The sequence below is a fragment of the Symphalangus syndactylus genome, chromosome 9, assembly GCF_028878055.3.
Source record: "Symphalangus syndactylus isolate Jambi chromosome 9, NHGRI_mSymSyn1-v2.1_pri, whole genome shotgun sequence".
Classification (NCBI taxonomy): Eukaryota; Metazoa; Chordata; class Mammalia; order Primates; family Hylobatidae; genus Symphalangus; species Symphalangus syndactylus.
The window spans coordinates 19,707,776-19,722,407 of NC_072431.2; the positions used below are offsets into that span (position 1 = coordinate 19,707,776).

The 14,632-nt window shown below is 45.1% G+C and overlaps 2 protein-coding genes across 7 annotated transcripts in view; both read left to right on the plus strand.

Annotated features, from left to right (window-relative positions):
- SNX6 (sorting nexin 6) overlaps positions 1-14,632 on the plus strand; it is a 69,161-nt gene that overhangs the window by 47,035 nt on the left and 7,494 nt on the right. For 3 of the 6 annotated variants that reach the window (XM_055291540.2, XM_063645942.1, XM_055291542.2), the window contains 2 exons: positions 1,662-1,701; positions 7,023-7,109. In XM_055291540.2, the coding sequence (XP_055147515.1) occupies positions 1,662-1,701; positions 7,023-7,109 (127 nt within the window). Of the gene's footprint in view, positions 1-1,661; positions 1,702-7,004; positions 7,110-14,632 lie in introns of all 6 variants that reach the window. The other 3 variants (XM_063645939.1, XM_063645941.1, XM_063645940.1) reach the window with 1 other exon arrangement.
- LOC129489229 (small ribosomal subunit protein eS19-like) lies at positions 12,251-14,244 on the plus strand. The gene has a single exon (XM_055291551.2). The coding sequence runs from the start codon at positions 13,747-13,749 to the stop codon at positions 14,185-14,187; it is 441 nt and encodes a 146-aa protein (XP_055147526.1). The 5' UTR covers positions 12,251-13,746; the 3' UTR covers positions 14,188-14,244.

Genomic DNA, 14,632 nt, shown 5'->3' on the forward strand with positions numbered 1-14,632 from the left:
GCTCACTGCAAGCTCCACCTCCCGGGTTCACACCATTCTCCTGCCTCAGCCTCCCGAGTAGCTGGGACTACAGGCATGTGCCACCACGCCTGGCTAATTTTGTTTTGTATTTTTAGTAGAGACGGTGTTTCACTGTGTTACCCAGGATGGTCTCCATCTCCTGATGTCATGATCCGTCCACCTTGGCCTCCCAAAGTGCTGGGATTACAGGCGTGAGCCACCGTGCCCGGCCAAACACCAGACTATTAAAGGGTAGTTTAATTACAGGATTATGCCACCGTGCCCCACTAATTTTTTGTATTTTTAGTAGAGACAGGGTTTCACTGTGTTGCCCAGACTAGTCTCAAACTCCTGGCCTCAAGTGAGCTGCTTGCCTCAGCCTATTTGCTAAAATGAATCTTGATAAATTTTGTTGAGTGGGCACGGTGACTCACGCCTGTAATCCCAGCACTTTGGGAGGCCAAGGTGGGCAGATCACTTGAGGCCAGGAGTTCGAGACCAGCCTGGCCAACATGGTGAAACCCCATTTTTATTAAAAATACAAAAATTAGCCAGGCGTGGTGGGCACCTGTAATCCCAGCTACTTAGGAGGCTGAGGCAGGAGAATCATTTGAACCCAGGAGGTTGAGGTTGCAGTGAGCCGAGATGGCGCTACTGCACTGCAGCTGGGACAAGAAAGCAAGACTCAGTCTCAATAACAACAGCAACAAAAACACGTTTAATGTATGGCTTAGGCTGTCGTCTTGAAGTGGGGCCCGGCACTCTGGCTCACACCTGTAATCTCAGCAGTTTGGGAGGCCAAGGCGGGCAGATCACTTGAGATCAGGAGTCCAAGATGAGCCTGGACTCAAGCCATCCTTCCACCTTAGCCTCCCGAATAGCTGGAACTACAGGTGTGCACCACCACACCTGGCCCATTTTTAACCAGGTGAAAACTTGTCTCTACTAAAAATACAAACACTAGCCAGGCATGGGGGCAGCTGCCTGTAATCCCAGCTACTCAGGAGGCTGAGGCAGGAGAATCACTTGAACCCAGGAGGCAGAGGTTGCAGTGAGCTGAGGTTGCGCTGCTGTGCTCTGGCCTGTGCAACAGAGCCACACTCTGTCTCAAAAAAAAAAAAAAAAAAAAAAAAATCAGGGCGGGGCGTGGTGGCTCACACCTGTAATCCCAGCACTTTGGGAGGCCGAGGTGGGCGGAACACAAGGTCAAGAGGTCAAGACCATTCTGGCCAACATGGTGAAACCCCATCTCTACTAAAAATACAAAAATTAGCTGGGCGTGGTGGCGGGCGCCTGTAGTTCCAGCTACTCGGGAGGCTGAGGCTGAAGAATCGCTTGAACTCGGGAGGCGGAGGTTGCGGTGAGCTGAGATTGCGCCATTGCACTCCATTCTGGGCAACAAGCGTGAAACTGCATCTCAAAAAAAAAAAAAATCAAATGAACAGATAGTCTATCTGTAAACAGATTTCAAGTAATCTGTTTTGTTGGTAGAAGTACAGGGAGATTTTTGTCAAACTAAGTGAAGTCTAGTTAATAAGGCTATTGAATATAATTGCAATGAGACAAGGTGTTATTAATATGGTTTGGGAGCATATTCTCATACATTTGAAATGGAAAATTACTTTGAATGTAGCATATGATGAAAATATTTTCCTTTCCAGGTTTTTTCTCAAAGTTTCAGAACTGTTCGATAAAACAAGAGTAAGTACTGAATTACAGAGATACACTGCATAATATTGTGCCCAGAGAGCTCATGTTAAAGGTTTTTACCACAATTCATAAAATTTTTTTGAAAGAGTAATCACTATTGGCTGGGCGCGGTGACTCATGCCTATAATCCCAACACTTTGGGAGGCCGAGGTGGGCGGATCACGAGGTCAAGAGATCAAGACCATCCTGGCCAACATGGTGAAACCCTGTCTGTACTAAAAATACAAAAATTAGTTGGGCGTGATGACGCATGCCTATAGTCCCAGCTACTCAGGAGGCTGAGGCACAACAATCGCTTGAACCCGGGAAGCCAACGTTGCAGTGAGCCGAGATCGCACCATTGCACTCCAGCCTGTCGACAGAGCGAGACTGTGTCTCAAAGAAAAATAAAGAGTAATCACTATTAACTGTTTGGCGATTTAGATCTCTGCATGTGGTAATATTTAACTTGCTATGGTTCTGTTTAACTCTATTGAGGAAGATGAGTGTACTTCAGAAGGATGATGAAACAGATTTCGATTCCATTGGGAGTTTTTCAGGAAATTTCATTTTTTGTTATTGCCTTTAAGTATTTGTATAAAAGTTCATATTCTTCTGTGTGCAGTGACTTAACACTTGTAATCTCAGCACTTTGGGAGGCTGAGGCAGGAGGATCTCTTGAGTCCAGGAATTTGAGATCAGCCTGGGAAAACATAGCAAGACACCGTCTCTACAAAACGTTTAAAAATTAGTCAGGTGTGGTGGTGCAAACCTGTAGTCCTACTTGGGAGGCTGAGGCAGGAAGGATGCTTGAGCTGAGGAGTTTGAGGCTGCAGTGAGCTGTGACCGTGCATCTGCACTCCATCCTGGGTGACAGTGAGACCCTGTCTCTTAAAAAAAAAAAAAAAAAGTACCTTCTGGAACAGATAAACAAATTAATTAAATACTATATACCAATAAGAATAAAGGAACCAGGCCAGGTGGGTCACGCCCATAATCCCATACATTGAAGGGTGAGGTGGGAGGATCAGTAGAGGCCAGGAGTTCGACCAGCTTGGGCAATGTAGCGAGACTCCCTCTCTACAAAAGTTACCAAAAATTAGCCAGGCATGGTGGCGCACAACTGTAGTCCTAACTACTTGGGAGGCTGAGGCAGGAAGATTCTTGAGCCCAGGAGGTCAAGGTTATAGTGAGTCATGATTGTGCCAGTGTACTCCATCCTAGGTGACAGAGACCCTGTATCAAAGAAAGAAAGAAAATAAATAGAAAATTACCAGCAACCCACATGACCTGCCTCCTCCTCATCTCTTCAGCTGCCTTTCAAGGCACTGCCAGTAGAGATTCGGGTTTTTTGTTTTGTTTTTTGTTTGTTTGTTTTTGAGACGGAGTCTTGCTCTTTCACCCAGGCTGGAGGCTGGAGTGCAGTGGCACGATGTCAGCTCATTGCATCCTCCACCTCCCAGGTTCAAGCGATTCTCTTGCATCCTGAGTAGCTGAGGTTACAGGCATGTGCCACCACGCCAGGCTAATTTTTGTATTTTTTAATAGAGACAGGGTTTCACCATGTTGGCCAGGCTAGTCTCAAAGTCCTGATGTCAAGTGATCTGCCTGCCTTGGCCTCCCGAAGTGCTGGAATTACAGGCATGAGCCAGTGTGCTTGGCCCGGCCCCTTTTTTATTTTTATATGTGATATAAATGCATTTGCAACATGTATTATTTTTCTTTTTTTTTCTTTTTTTTTGGTAGAGACAGGGTCTTGCTGTGTTGCCCAGGCTGGTCTCAAACTCCTGGCCTCAGGTAGTCATTCTGCCTCAGCCTCCGAAAGTGGTGGAATTACAGGTGTGAGCCACTGTGCCCGGCTTATATTCTTTTATGTCTGTTTCATGTGCTCAACATTATATTCAAAGGATTAAACCATGTTGTTGCACATAGATGTGGTTCCTTTATTCTTTTTGTTTTAGAGATGGGGTCTCACTCTGTCGCCCAGGCGGGAGTGCACTTGCATGATCATAACTCATTGCAGCCTCAAACTCTTGAGCTCAAGCATCCTCCTGCCTCAGCTTCCCAAGTAGTTAGGACTACAGATGTGTGTTACCATGCCTGGCTAATTTTTGTAGAGAGGGAGTCTCACTACATTGCCCAGGCTTGTCTTGAACTCCTGGCCTCTTTTGATATTCCTGCCTCACCCTTCAAAGCATTGAGATTACAGGCATGAGCCACCTGGCCTGGTTCCTTTATTATTCTTGTGGTATAGTAGTTTATTTGTTTATCTGTTCTACTGTTGATAGGCATTTGGATAGTTTCTAGTTTGGGCTTCTTTATAACAATACTGCTGAACACAAATATACAATTCTGTTGGGTATATATAACTAGGAGGGGAATTGATGGATCATACAATAACCATGTGAAAAGCTTCAGCAGAAACTGCAAAACTTTCCCATAATGATTGTACCAATTTGCATGCCCACAAGAATGAGTATGAGCGTTTAGGTTGTTCTGCAAGCTTGTTAAAACTTAGTATTTTCTACCTTTATAATTTTTGTCATTCTGGTAGGTGTATAGTTGTTTTAGTTTAACCTTTTTTTTTTTTTTTTTTTTTGAGATAAAGTCTCGCTCTGTTGCCAGGCTGGAGGGAGTGCAGTGGCGCGATCTTGGCTCACTGCAACCTCTGCCTTCCAGGTTCAAGCAATTTGCCTGCCTCAGCCTCCAGAGTAGCTGGGACTACAAGTGCATCCCTCCATGCCCAGCTAATTTTTGTATTTTTAGTAGAGATGGGGTTTCACCATGTTGGCCAGGGCGGTCTTGATCTCTTGACCTCGTGATCCACTCACCTTGATCTCCCAAAGTGCTGGGATTACAGGCATGAGCCACCACACCTGGCCCCTTAACTTTTTTTTTTTTTTCTTTTTTGAGACAGATCTCACTCTGTCACCCAGGCTGGAATGCAGTGGCATAATCTTGATTCACTGCAACCTCCGCCTCCCGGGTTCAAGTGATTCTCCTGCCTCAGCCTCCCAAGTAGCTGGGATTACAGGTACACATCACCATGCCCAACTAATTTTTGTACTTTAGTAGAGATGGGTTTCACCATGTTGGCCAGGCTGGCCTCGAACTCCTGACCTCAGGTATTCCACCCACCTCAGCCTCCCAAAATGCTAGGATTACAGGCATGAGCCTTATTAAGGTGCCGGCCTTACTTTAACTTTTTATTTTGGCGATAATTTCAGACTTATGGAAAAGTTGCAGAAAATAGTACAAGAATTCCTGTAATGCATCACCCAGGTTTCTGAATATTAACATTTTCCCTTTTGTTTTTTTTGTTTGTTTGTTTTGAGACAGTCTTGCTGTCACCCAAGCTGGAGTGCAGTTGCACGATCTTGGCTCACTGCAACGTTTGCCTCCTGGGCTCAAGTGAGTCTCATGCCTCAGCTTCCCAAGTACCTGGGATTACAGGCATGTGCTGCCACTCCTAGCTAATTTTTGTGTAGGCGGGGGTTTCACCATGTTGGCCAGGCTGGTCTCGAACTCCTGACCTCAAATGATCACCTGTCTTGTCCTCCCATAGTGCTGGGATTACAGATGTGAGCCACTGCACCTGGCCAATATTGACATTTTCTACATTGCTTAAAGTTCTTACATTCCAAAAAGTCCGTCTTCATTCTGTTTTGTGTCCTTTATGCATACCTGTCTCTTTTTTTAGTATAAGAATTATTTTTAATATAGTCAATACTGTTACTAATGATCCCCCCTTAATGTCAGCAAATATCCAGTATATACATTTTCCCAATTGTCTCATAAATGGCTTTTTATTATAGTAGAGGTTGTTTGAGTCAGGATACAAACAAGGTCCCATGTATTGCATTTGGTTGATATAATAAATTTTTTTCATCCTCTGTCCCGTCATACTGAAGAGGTATCTTTTTAGTCTGACATGGCTACTTCCCCTTCCATCTCACCTCGAACATACCACTTCTGGTTATTACTCTGTGGTGTCTTCAGGCACATTTTACTAATGCTTTGACTGCATTTTCTGGTTGTCCTCAGCAGGAGGATTAGATTGAATTACCTAGTCTGCCATTGCAAGCCTTCATTCCTTTAAAATTATGTGTACATATCAATTACAATTGAAATGAATAGAGGCTGGGCACAGTGGCTCACATCTGTAATCCCAGCACTTTGGGAGGCCGAGGTAGGTGGATCACGTGAGGTCAGGAGTTCCAGACCAGCCTGGCTAACAAGACAAAACCCCGTCTCTACTAAAAAAAAAAAATACAAAAAAATTAGCCAAGTTTGGTGATGTGCACCTGTAATCCCAGCTACTAGGGAGGCTGAGGCAGGAGAATTGCTTGAACCCAGGAGGCGGAGGTTGTAGGGAGCTGAGATCATGCCACTGTACTCCAGCCTGGCAACAGAGCGAGACTCCGTCTGAAAAAGAAAGAAATACCTTTTTTTTTTTTTTTTTTTTTTTTTTGAGACAGAGTCTCACTCCGTCGCCCAGGCTGGAGTGTAGTGGCTCAATCTTGGCTCACTGCAACCTCAGCCTTCTGAGTAGCTGGGATTATAGGCATGCACCACCATGCCTGGCTAATTTTTGTATTTTTAGTAGAGACGGGGTTTCACCACGTTGGTCAGGCTGGTCTCGAACTCCCGACCTCATGATCCGCCCGCCTCGGCCTCCCAAAGTGCCAGGATAACAGGCATGAGCCACCGTACCTAGCCTGAGAAAATATTAATGAAGGTAAAAGATCATATTGAAACTCATTATAGAGTCTGGGCATGGTGGTTCACACCTGTAATCCCAGCACTTTGGAAGGCTGAGGCAGGAGGAGCACTTGAGGTCAGGAGTTTGAGACCAACCTGGCCAACGTGGTGAAACACCTCCTCTACTAAAAATACAAAAGTTAGCCAGGTGTGGCGGTGCATGCCTGTAATTCCAGCTACTCGGGAGGCTGAGGCAGGAGAATTGCTTGAACCTGGGAAGCAGAGGTTGCAGTGAGCCGAGATTGCACCACTGCATTCCAGCCTGGGTGGCAGAGTAAGACTCTGTCTCAAAAAAAAAAAAAAATATGGTGTCCTTCCATAAACTCATGAGTCTCATTTGATCTGATCCTTATTCTGTTCATTTTATGTGAGAGTTGCAAAGAAAAGTAACAGGCTAGTAGAAGCAAAAAGGGAAGGAAAACTCGATAAAATAGGAATGGAATACTATAGTTAAAACTTCAATTTTTTAAACTATAATAATAGTTAAAATTAAGTAGGAAATTAAGTAAGAAGGAAACCACTGAGTAGAATGTAGTTGTTGATTAAATATTCAGTTTTTTCCTTCTTTTCAGAAAATAGAAGCACGAGTGTCTGCTGATGAAGACCTCAAACTTTCTGATCTTTTAAAATATTACTTAAGAGAATCTCAAGCTGCTAAGGTAATTTTAATCTTTTTTTAAATGAGCCATTTTACAAACAGCCATTTCTTGAGAGTTTGTTAGACTTCAGATTGTTAATGATGATTTATCTCCTTTATATGATTTTAAATTATATTTTCAAATATGAATTTTATTTCTCCTTTTAGAAATTGTATATATGTGTATAATTGTACATATTTCATGTGGGAAACCCCACATAAAAGTCTCCTCTTTATTATTATATTTCTGATATAATCTAGAACTTTAAGAAAATGAATTTGTGGTCAGGTGTGGTGGCTCACGCCTGTAATCCCAACACTTGGGGAGGCCGAGACCAGAGGATCACCTGAGGTCAGGAGTTCAAGACCAGCCTGGCTAGCATGATGAAACCCTGTCTCTACTAAAAATACAAAAATTAGCTGGCGTGGTGGCAGGTGCCTGTAATCCCAGCTACTTGGGAGGCTGAGGTGGGAGAATCACTTGAACCTGGGAGGCGGAGGTTGCAGTGAGCTGAGATCACATGATGTGCCATTGCACTCCAGCCTAGGCAACAAGAGCGAAACTCCATCTCAAAAAAAAAAAGATGAGGCCGGTGATGGTGGCTTATGCCTCTAATTAATCAGCACTTTGGGAGGCTGAGACGGGTGGATCACCTGAGATCAGGAGTTCGAGACCACCCTGGCCAACATGGTGAAACCCCATCTCTACTAAAAATATAAAAATTAGCCGGGCATGGTGGTGGCCGCCTGTAGTCCCAGCTACTCGGGAGGCTGAGGCAGGAGAATTGCTTGAACGCAGGAGGTGGAGGTTGCAGTAAGCAGAGATCATGCCATTGCACTGCAGTCTGGGCAACAAGAGTGAAACTCTGTCTCAAAAAATAATAATAATAAATAAAAAGAAAAAAGAGCTGGCCGGGCGCAGTGGCTTACATCTGTAATCCCAGCACTTTGGGAGGCCGAGGCGGGAGGATCACCTGAGGTCGGGAGTTCGAGACCAGCTTGACCAACATGGAGAAACCCCAACTCCGTCTTAAAAAAAAAATGAATTTGGTATATTTCTTCAGGTAAAATGTCTTGGAAAACACAAGTAAAACCCTGGAATAACAGTTGTATTGCTAAAGGATTTCTTTCTTTTCTTTTTTTTTTTTTTTTTGAGATGGAGTCTCACTCTGTCACCCAACTGTAACCTCTTGCTTCTGGGTTCAGGCGGTTTTCCTGCTGCAGCGTCCTGAGTAGCTAGCATTACAAGCATGTGCCACCACATCCAGCTAGTTTTTGTATTTTTAGTAGAGGCAGGATTTTCCTATGTTGGCCAGGCTGGTCTCAAACTCCTGACCTCGGGTGATCTGCATGCCTTGGCCTCCCAAAGTGCTGGAATTACAGGCATGAGTCACATATTGCGAAAGGATTTCTTTTCCTTTTTTTTTTGGAGGTAGACTCTAGCTCTGTTAACACAAGCTGGAGTGCAGTGGCTTGATTGCAGCTTACTGCAACCTCCGCCTCCCGGCTTCAAGTGATTCTCCTGCCTCAGCCTCCCAAGTAACTGGGATTACAGGCGCCCGCCACCACGCCCAGCTAATTTTTGTATTTTTAGTAGCGATGGAGTTTCGCCATATTGGCCAGGCTGGTCTTGAACTCCTGACCCCGTGATCCCCCCACCTCGGCCTCCCAAAGTGCTGGGATTACAGGCGTGAGCTACCACACCCGGCCGCAAAAGGATTTCTAATTTGGTCTATGCAAGTCCTCCATTGAGCGTGAGAGTGCCATAAAACAAAAATATGTTTTTTTATAAGGCAACTCATGTTTCCTTTTAAAAGGCCATGTGCTGCCGGGTGCAGTGGCTGACGCCTATAATCCCAGCACTTTGGGAGGCCGAGGAGGGTGGATCACAAGGTCAGCAGTTCGAGAGCAGCCTGGCCAACGTGGTGAAACCCCGTCTCTACTAAAAATACAAAAATTAGCCAGGCATGGTAGCAGGCGCCTGTGATCACAGCTACTCCAAAGGCTGAGGCAGGAGAATCGTTTGAACCCAGGAGCGGGAGGTAGGTAGCAGTGAGCTGAGACCGTGCCATTGCATTCCAGCCTGGGTGACAAAGCGAGACTCCGTCTCAAAAAAAATAATTAATTAAAAAAAAAAGAAAAGCTGTGTGCAAGACTAAAACACTAACCAAAAACAATTTTTTTTTTTTTTAAGACAGAGTCTCACCCTGTTGCCCAGGCTGGAGTGCAGTGGTGTGATCTTGGGTTATGGCAACCTCTGCCTCCTGGGTTCAAGCCATTCTCCTGTCTCCGCCTCCTGAGTAACTGGGACTACAGGCACTCGCCACCATGCCCAGATAATTTTTGTATTTTTAGTAGATACGGGGTCACCATGTTGGCCAAGCTGGTCTCGAACTCCTTACCTCAAGTGATCCACCAGCCTCAGCCTCCCAACGTGCTGGGATTACAGGCATGAACCATCCCGCCTGGCCTCAAAAAATTTTTTTGGCTGGGTACTGTGACTTATGCCTGTGATCCCAACACTTAGGGAGGCCAGTGTGGGAAAATCACATGAGGCCAGGAGTTCAAGACCAGCCTAGGCAACAAAATGACATTCTGTGTCTACAAAATGACATTCTGTGTCTACAAAATGTTTTAAAAATTAGCTAGGCCATGGTGGTGTATTCCCGTAGTCCCAGGGGAGACTGACACAGGAGGATTGCTTGAGCCCAGGAGTTCAAAGCTGCAGTGAGCCATGATTGCCACTGTATACTCTTGCCTAGACAACAGAGTAAGACCTTGTCTTTAAAAAAAAGTTAACACAAGGCTGGGCGCGGTGGCTCACACCTGTAATCCCAGCACTTTGGGAGGCTGAGGTGGGCGGATCACGAGGTCAGGAGATCAAGACCATCCTGGCTAACACGGTGAAACCCCGTCTCTACTAAAAAATACAAAAAATTAGCCGGGCGTGCTCGTGGGCTCCTGTAGTCCCAGCTACTCAGGAGGCTGAGGCAGGAGAATGGCATGAACCCAGGAGGCGGAGCTTGCAGTGAGCTGAGATCACGCCGTGGCACTCCAGCCTGGGTGACAGAGCGAGACTCCATCTCAAAAAAAAAAGTAACACAAATAACTGAAAAGCACTGAAAACTTAGTGGATCAGATAACCCAAATTCAATGTTAATTTGTGAATTGAGATATTGTACACAAAATTCCCACCTGATCACTGATGCTGATAATTTTTATTAAGTTATCTATAACCCTTTAACTTTGAATTCTTAGGTACTTATAAATACACTGTTCATATCAAATTATATCTTATAAACTATTTACATTGGATGGACAGTGCTAAAATACTTTGGAGACTTTAAATTATCAAATGTGGTTGTTTTTTGTTTTAATTTTTTGCAGAGACAAGTGTCTCACTATGTTGCAAACTCCTGGGCTCAAGTTATCCGCCCACCTCGGCCTCCCAAGGTGTTGGGATTATAGGTGTGAGCCACTGTTCCCAGCCAAATGTGGTCGTTAATAGATAACAATTTCTTAGTAACTTTAAGAAATAATTAAAATTTAGTTGTCAGAATTAAAACTACAACAAGGTACCACTATACACCTTAGTTAGAATGGATAAAATGAGAAAAATTCTGGCAAAGATACATAGCAACTTAAATCATCATGTACTGTTAATAAGAATGTGGTGCACTTCCTTGGAAAACTTTCATAGTTTCTTAAAAGACGAAATATACTATCCAGTGATCCAGTCAATTCACTTCTAGGTATTTACCTAAGAGAAATGAAAGCAGGGCTGGGCGTGGTGGCTCACCCCTGTTATCCCAACACTTTGGGAGGCCAAGCCAGAAGGATTGCTGGAGGCCAGGAATTCAAGAGCAGCCTGGCAACATAGCCCGATCCTATCTCTATTGAAAAGAAGGAAAGAAAGAAATGAAAGCATATGTCCATACAGGTGTTCACAGCAGCTTTGTTTGTAACAGCTGAAAATTGACAACACAAATATCCAATAGATGATGGGATAAACACGTTGTTATATAGCCATACAATGGAATAGTACTCAGTAATAAAAAGAAATGTGCTATGGATGCATGATATGTGCCCACCATTATAATATTGTACATAGTATTTTTGTTGTCCTAAAAATCCTCTGTGCCCTCTCCATTCATCCTCCTTTCCCCCAGTCCCTGGCAGCCACTGATCTTCTTACTGTCTCCATAGTTTTACTTTTTCTAGAATGTTATATAGTTGGAATCATGTAGTATATAGTGTTTTCAGATTGGCTTCTTGCATTTAGTTACATGCACTTAAGTTTCTTCTGTGTCTTTCCGTTTTTTGTTGTTTTTTTTTTTTTTTTGAGATGGAGTCTCACTCTGTCACCCAGGCCGGAGTGCCGTGGCGCGATCTCGGCTCACTGCAATCTCCACTTCCCGGGTTCACGCCATTCTCCTGCCTCAGCCTCCCAAGTAGCTGGGAATACAGGCGCCCACCACCACGCCAGGCTAATTTTTTGTATTTTTAGTAGAGACAGGGTTTCACCGTTTTAGCCAGGATGGTCTTAATCTCCTGACCTCGTGATCCACCTGCCGTGGCCTCCCAAAGTGCTGGGATTACAGACGTGAGCCACTGCACCTGGCCTCTTCTATGTCTTTTCATGGCTTGATAGCTCATTTCTTCTTAGTGCTGAATAATATTCCATTGTCTGGATGTAACACAATTTATATTCTCAGAATATATGAAGAACTCTTAAACTCAATAAAAAGAGAAGGCTGGGGCCAGGTGCGGTGGCTGACGTCTGTAATCCCAGTACTTTGGGAGGCCGAGGGGGGCGGATCACGAAGTCAGGAGATCAAGACCATTCTGGCTAACACGGTGAAACGCCATCTCTACTAAAATACAAAAAAATTAGCCGGGCGTGGTGGTGGGCGCCTGTAGTCCCAGCTACTCGGGAGGCTGAGGCAGGAGAATGGCGTGAACCCGGGAGGCGGAACTTGCAGTGAGCCAAGATCGCGCCACTGCACTCCAGCCTGGGTGACACAGCGAGACTCCATCTCAAAAAAAAAAAAAAAAGAGAGAAGCCCAGGTGTGGTGGCTCATGCCCGTAATCCTAGCATTTTGGGAGGCTGACGTGGGTGGATCACGAGGTTAAGAGTTCAAGACCCAGACTGGCCAACATGGTGAAACCCTGTCTCTACTAAAAATACAAAAAAATTAGCCAGGCATGGTGGCAGGCGCCTGTAATCCCAACTACTCGGGAGGCTGAGGTGGAGAATTGCTTGAACCTGGGAAGCAGAGGTTGCCCTGAGCCGAGATCGCACCACTGCACTCCAGCCTGGATGACAGAGCACGACTCAGTCTCAGGAAAAAAAAAAAAAATGTGAGATACCACTTTATACCCACAAGGTGGCCTTCATTTAAAAAAAACAAAAAACAGATAAGACCAGGCACGGTGGCTCACACCATAATCCCAGCACTTTGGGAGGCAGAGGCGGGCAGATTACCTGAGGTCGGGAGTTCAAGACCAGCATGACCACGGAGAAACCCCATTTCTACTAAAAATACAAAATTAGCCAGGTGTGGTGGCGCATGCCTGTAATCCCAAGGTACTCTGGAGGCTGAGGCAGGAGAATTGCTTGAACCCAGGAGGCAGAGGTTGCGGTGAGCTGAGCATGCCATTGCACTCCAGCCTGGACAACAATAGCGAAACTCCATCACCAAAAACAAAACAAAAAAAAAAACCCAAAAAAACAGATAATAAGTGTTGGCAAGGATGTGAGTGAGGAAATTTGAACTGTCATATGGTGTTGGTAGGAATGTAAAATGTTCAGCCACTATGGAAAACCATATGGCAGTTTCTCAAAGGTTTGATGTAGAGTTACCATATGACTCAGCAATTTCATTCCTTAATAGTGAGAAATGAAACCATGTCCACATAAACACTTGTATGCAAATGTTCACAGCAGCATTATTAATTATATCCAAAAAGTGGTAATAAACCAAATGCCTATCAACTGATGAATTAATGTGATATAGCCATACAGTGAAATACTATTCAGCAATAGAAAGGAGTGAAATATTGATTTGTGCTACAACATAGATGAACTTGAAACATGTTAAGTGGTAGAAGCCAGGCACAAAAATCACGATTCCATTTTTATGAAATATCCAGAATAGGTGAATCCCCATCTCTACTAAAAATACAAAAATTAGCCGGGCTTGGTGGCACACGCCTGTAGTCCCAGCTACTCAGGAGGCTGAGGCAGGAGAATCGCTTGAACCCGGGAGGTGGAGGTTGTAGTGAGCTGAGTTCACACCACCGCACTCCAGCCTAGGCAACAGAGTGAGACTCCATCTCAAAAAAAAAAAAAAAAAAATGTCCAGAATAGGCAAATCTGTAGTAGGCAGCAAATTAGCAGTCACCTAGGGATATGGGGATATGGGCACACATGGAGAAATGGCAAGTGGCTGTTAATGGGCATGGGATTTCTTTTTGGGTGATGAAAGTGTTCTAAAATCGATTATGGTGATCCTCAATTCTGTGAGCTTGCTAAAAACCATTGAATTACATATTTTAAATTGTGAGTTATGTGGTACATGGACTATCTCATTAAAGCTGCTACTTAAAAAATGGGCTGAGCCCTTTCCCCTGGCTGGCAGCTCGCAGGCCGGGCCGCATGATGCCTGGAGTTACTGTAAAAGACGTGAACCAGCAGGAGTTCGTCAGAGCTCTGGCAGCCTTCCTCAAAAAGTCTGGGAAGCTGAAAGTCCCCCAATGGGTGGACACCGTCAAGCTGGCCAAGCACAAAGAGCTTGCTCCCTACGATGAGAACTGGTTCTACACGCAAGCTGCTTCCACGGCGTGGCACCTGTACCTCCGGGGTGGCGCTGGGGTTGGCTCCATGACCAAGATCTATGGGGCACGTCAGAGAAATGGCGTCATGCCTGGCCACTTTAGCCGAGGCTCCAGAAGTGTGGCCCACCGGGTCCTCCAAGCCCTGGAGGGGCTAAAAATGGTGGAAAAGGACCAAGATGGGGGCTGCAAACTGACACCTCAGGGACAGAGAGATCTGGACAGAATCGCCGGACAGGTGGCAGTTGCCAACAAGAAGCATTAGAACAAACCATGCTGGGTTAATAAATTGCTTCATTCGTTAAAAAAACAAAACAAAACAGGCTGAGTGCAGTGGCTCGTGCCTGTAATCCACTTTAGCAGGCCGAAATAGGGGGATCACTTTGAGGCCAGGAGTTTGAGACCTGCCTGGGCAACAGTGAGGCCCCGTCTCTACAAACATCTTTAAAAATTAGAATAACTTTGGGAGGCCGAAGTGGGTAGATCACAAGGTCAAGAGATCGAGACCATCCTGGCCAACATGGTGAAACCCCATCTCTACTAAAAATACAAAAATTAGCCAGGCGTGGTGGCGTGCGCCTGTGGTCCCAACTACTCGGGAGACTGAGGCAGGAGAATTGCTTGAATCCGCAAAGCGGAGGTTGCAGTGAGCTGAGATTGCGCCACTGCACTGCAGCCTGGTGACAGAGCGAGACTCCGTCTTAAAAATA

Bases quoted from the DNA above. Each gene is read 5' to 3' on its own strand.
- LOC129489229 (XM_055291551.2), top strand. From the start codon at position 13,747: ATGATGCCTGGAGTTACTGTAAAAGACGTGAACCAGCAGGAGTTCGTC.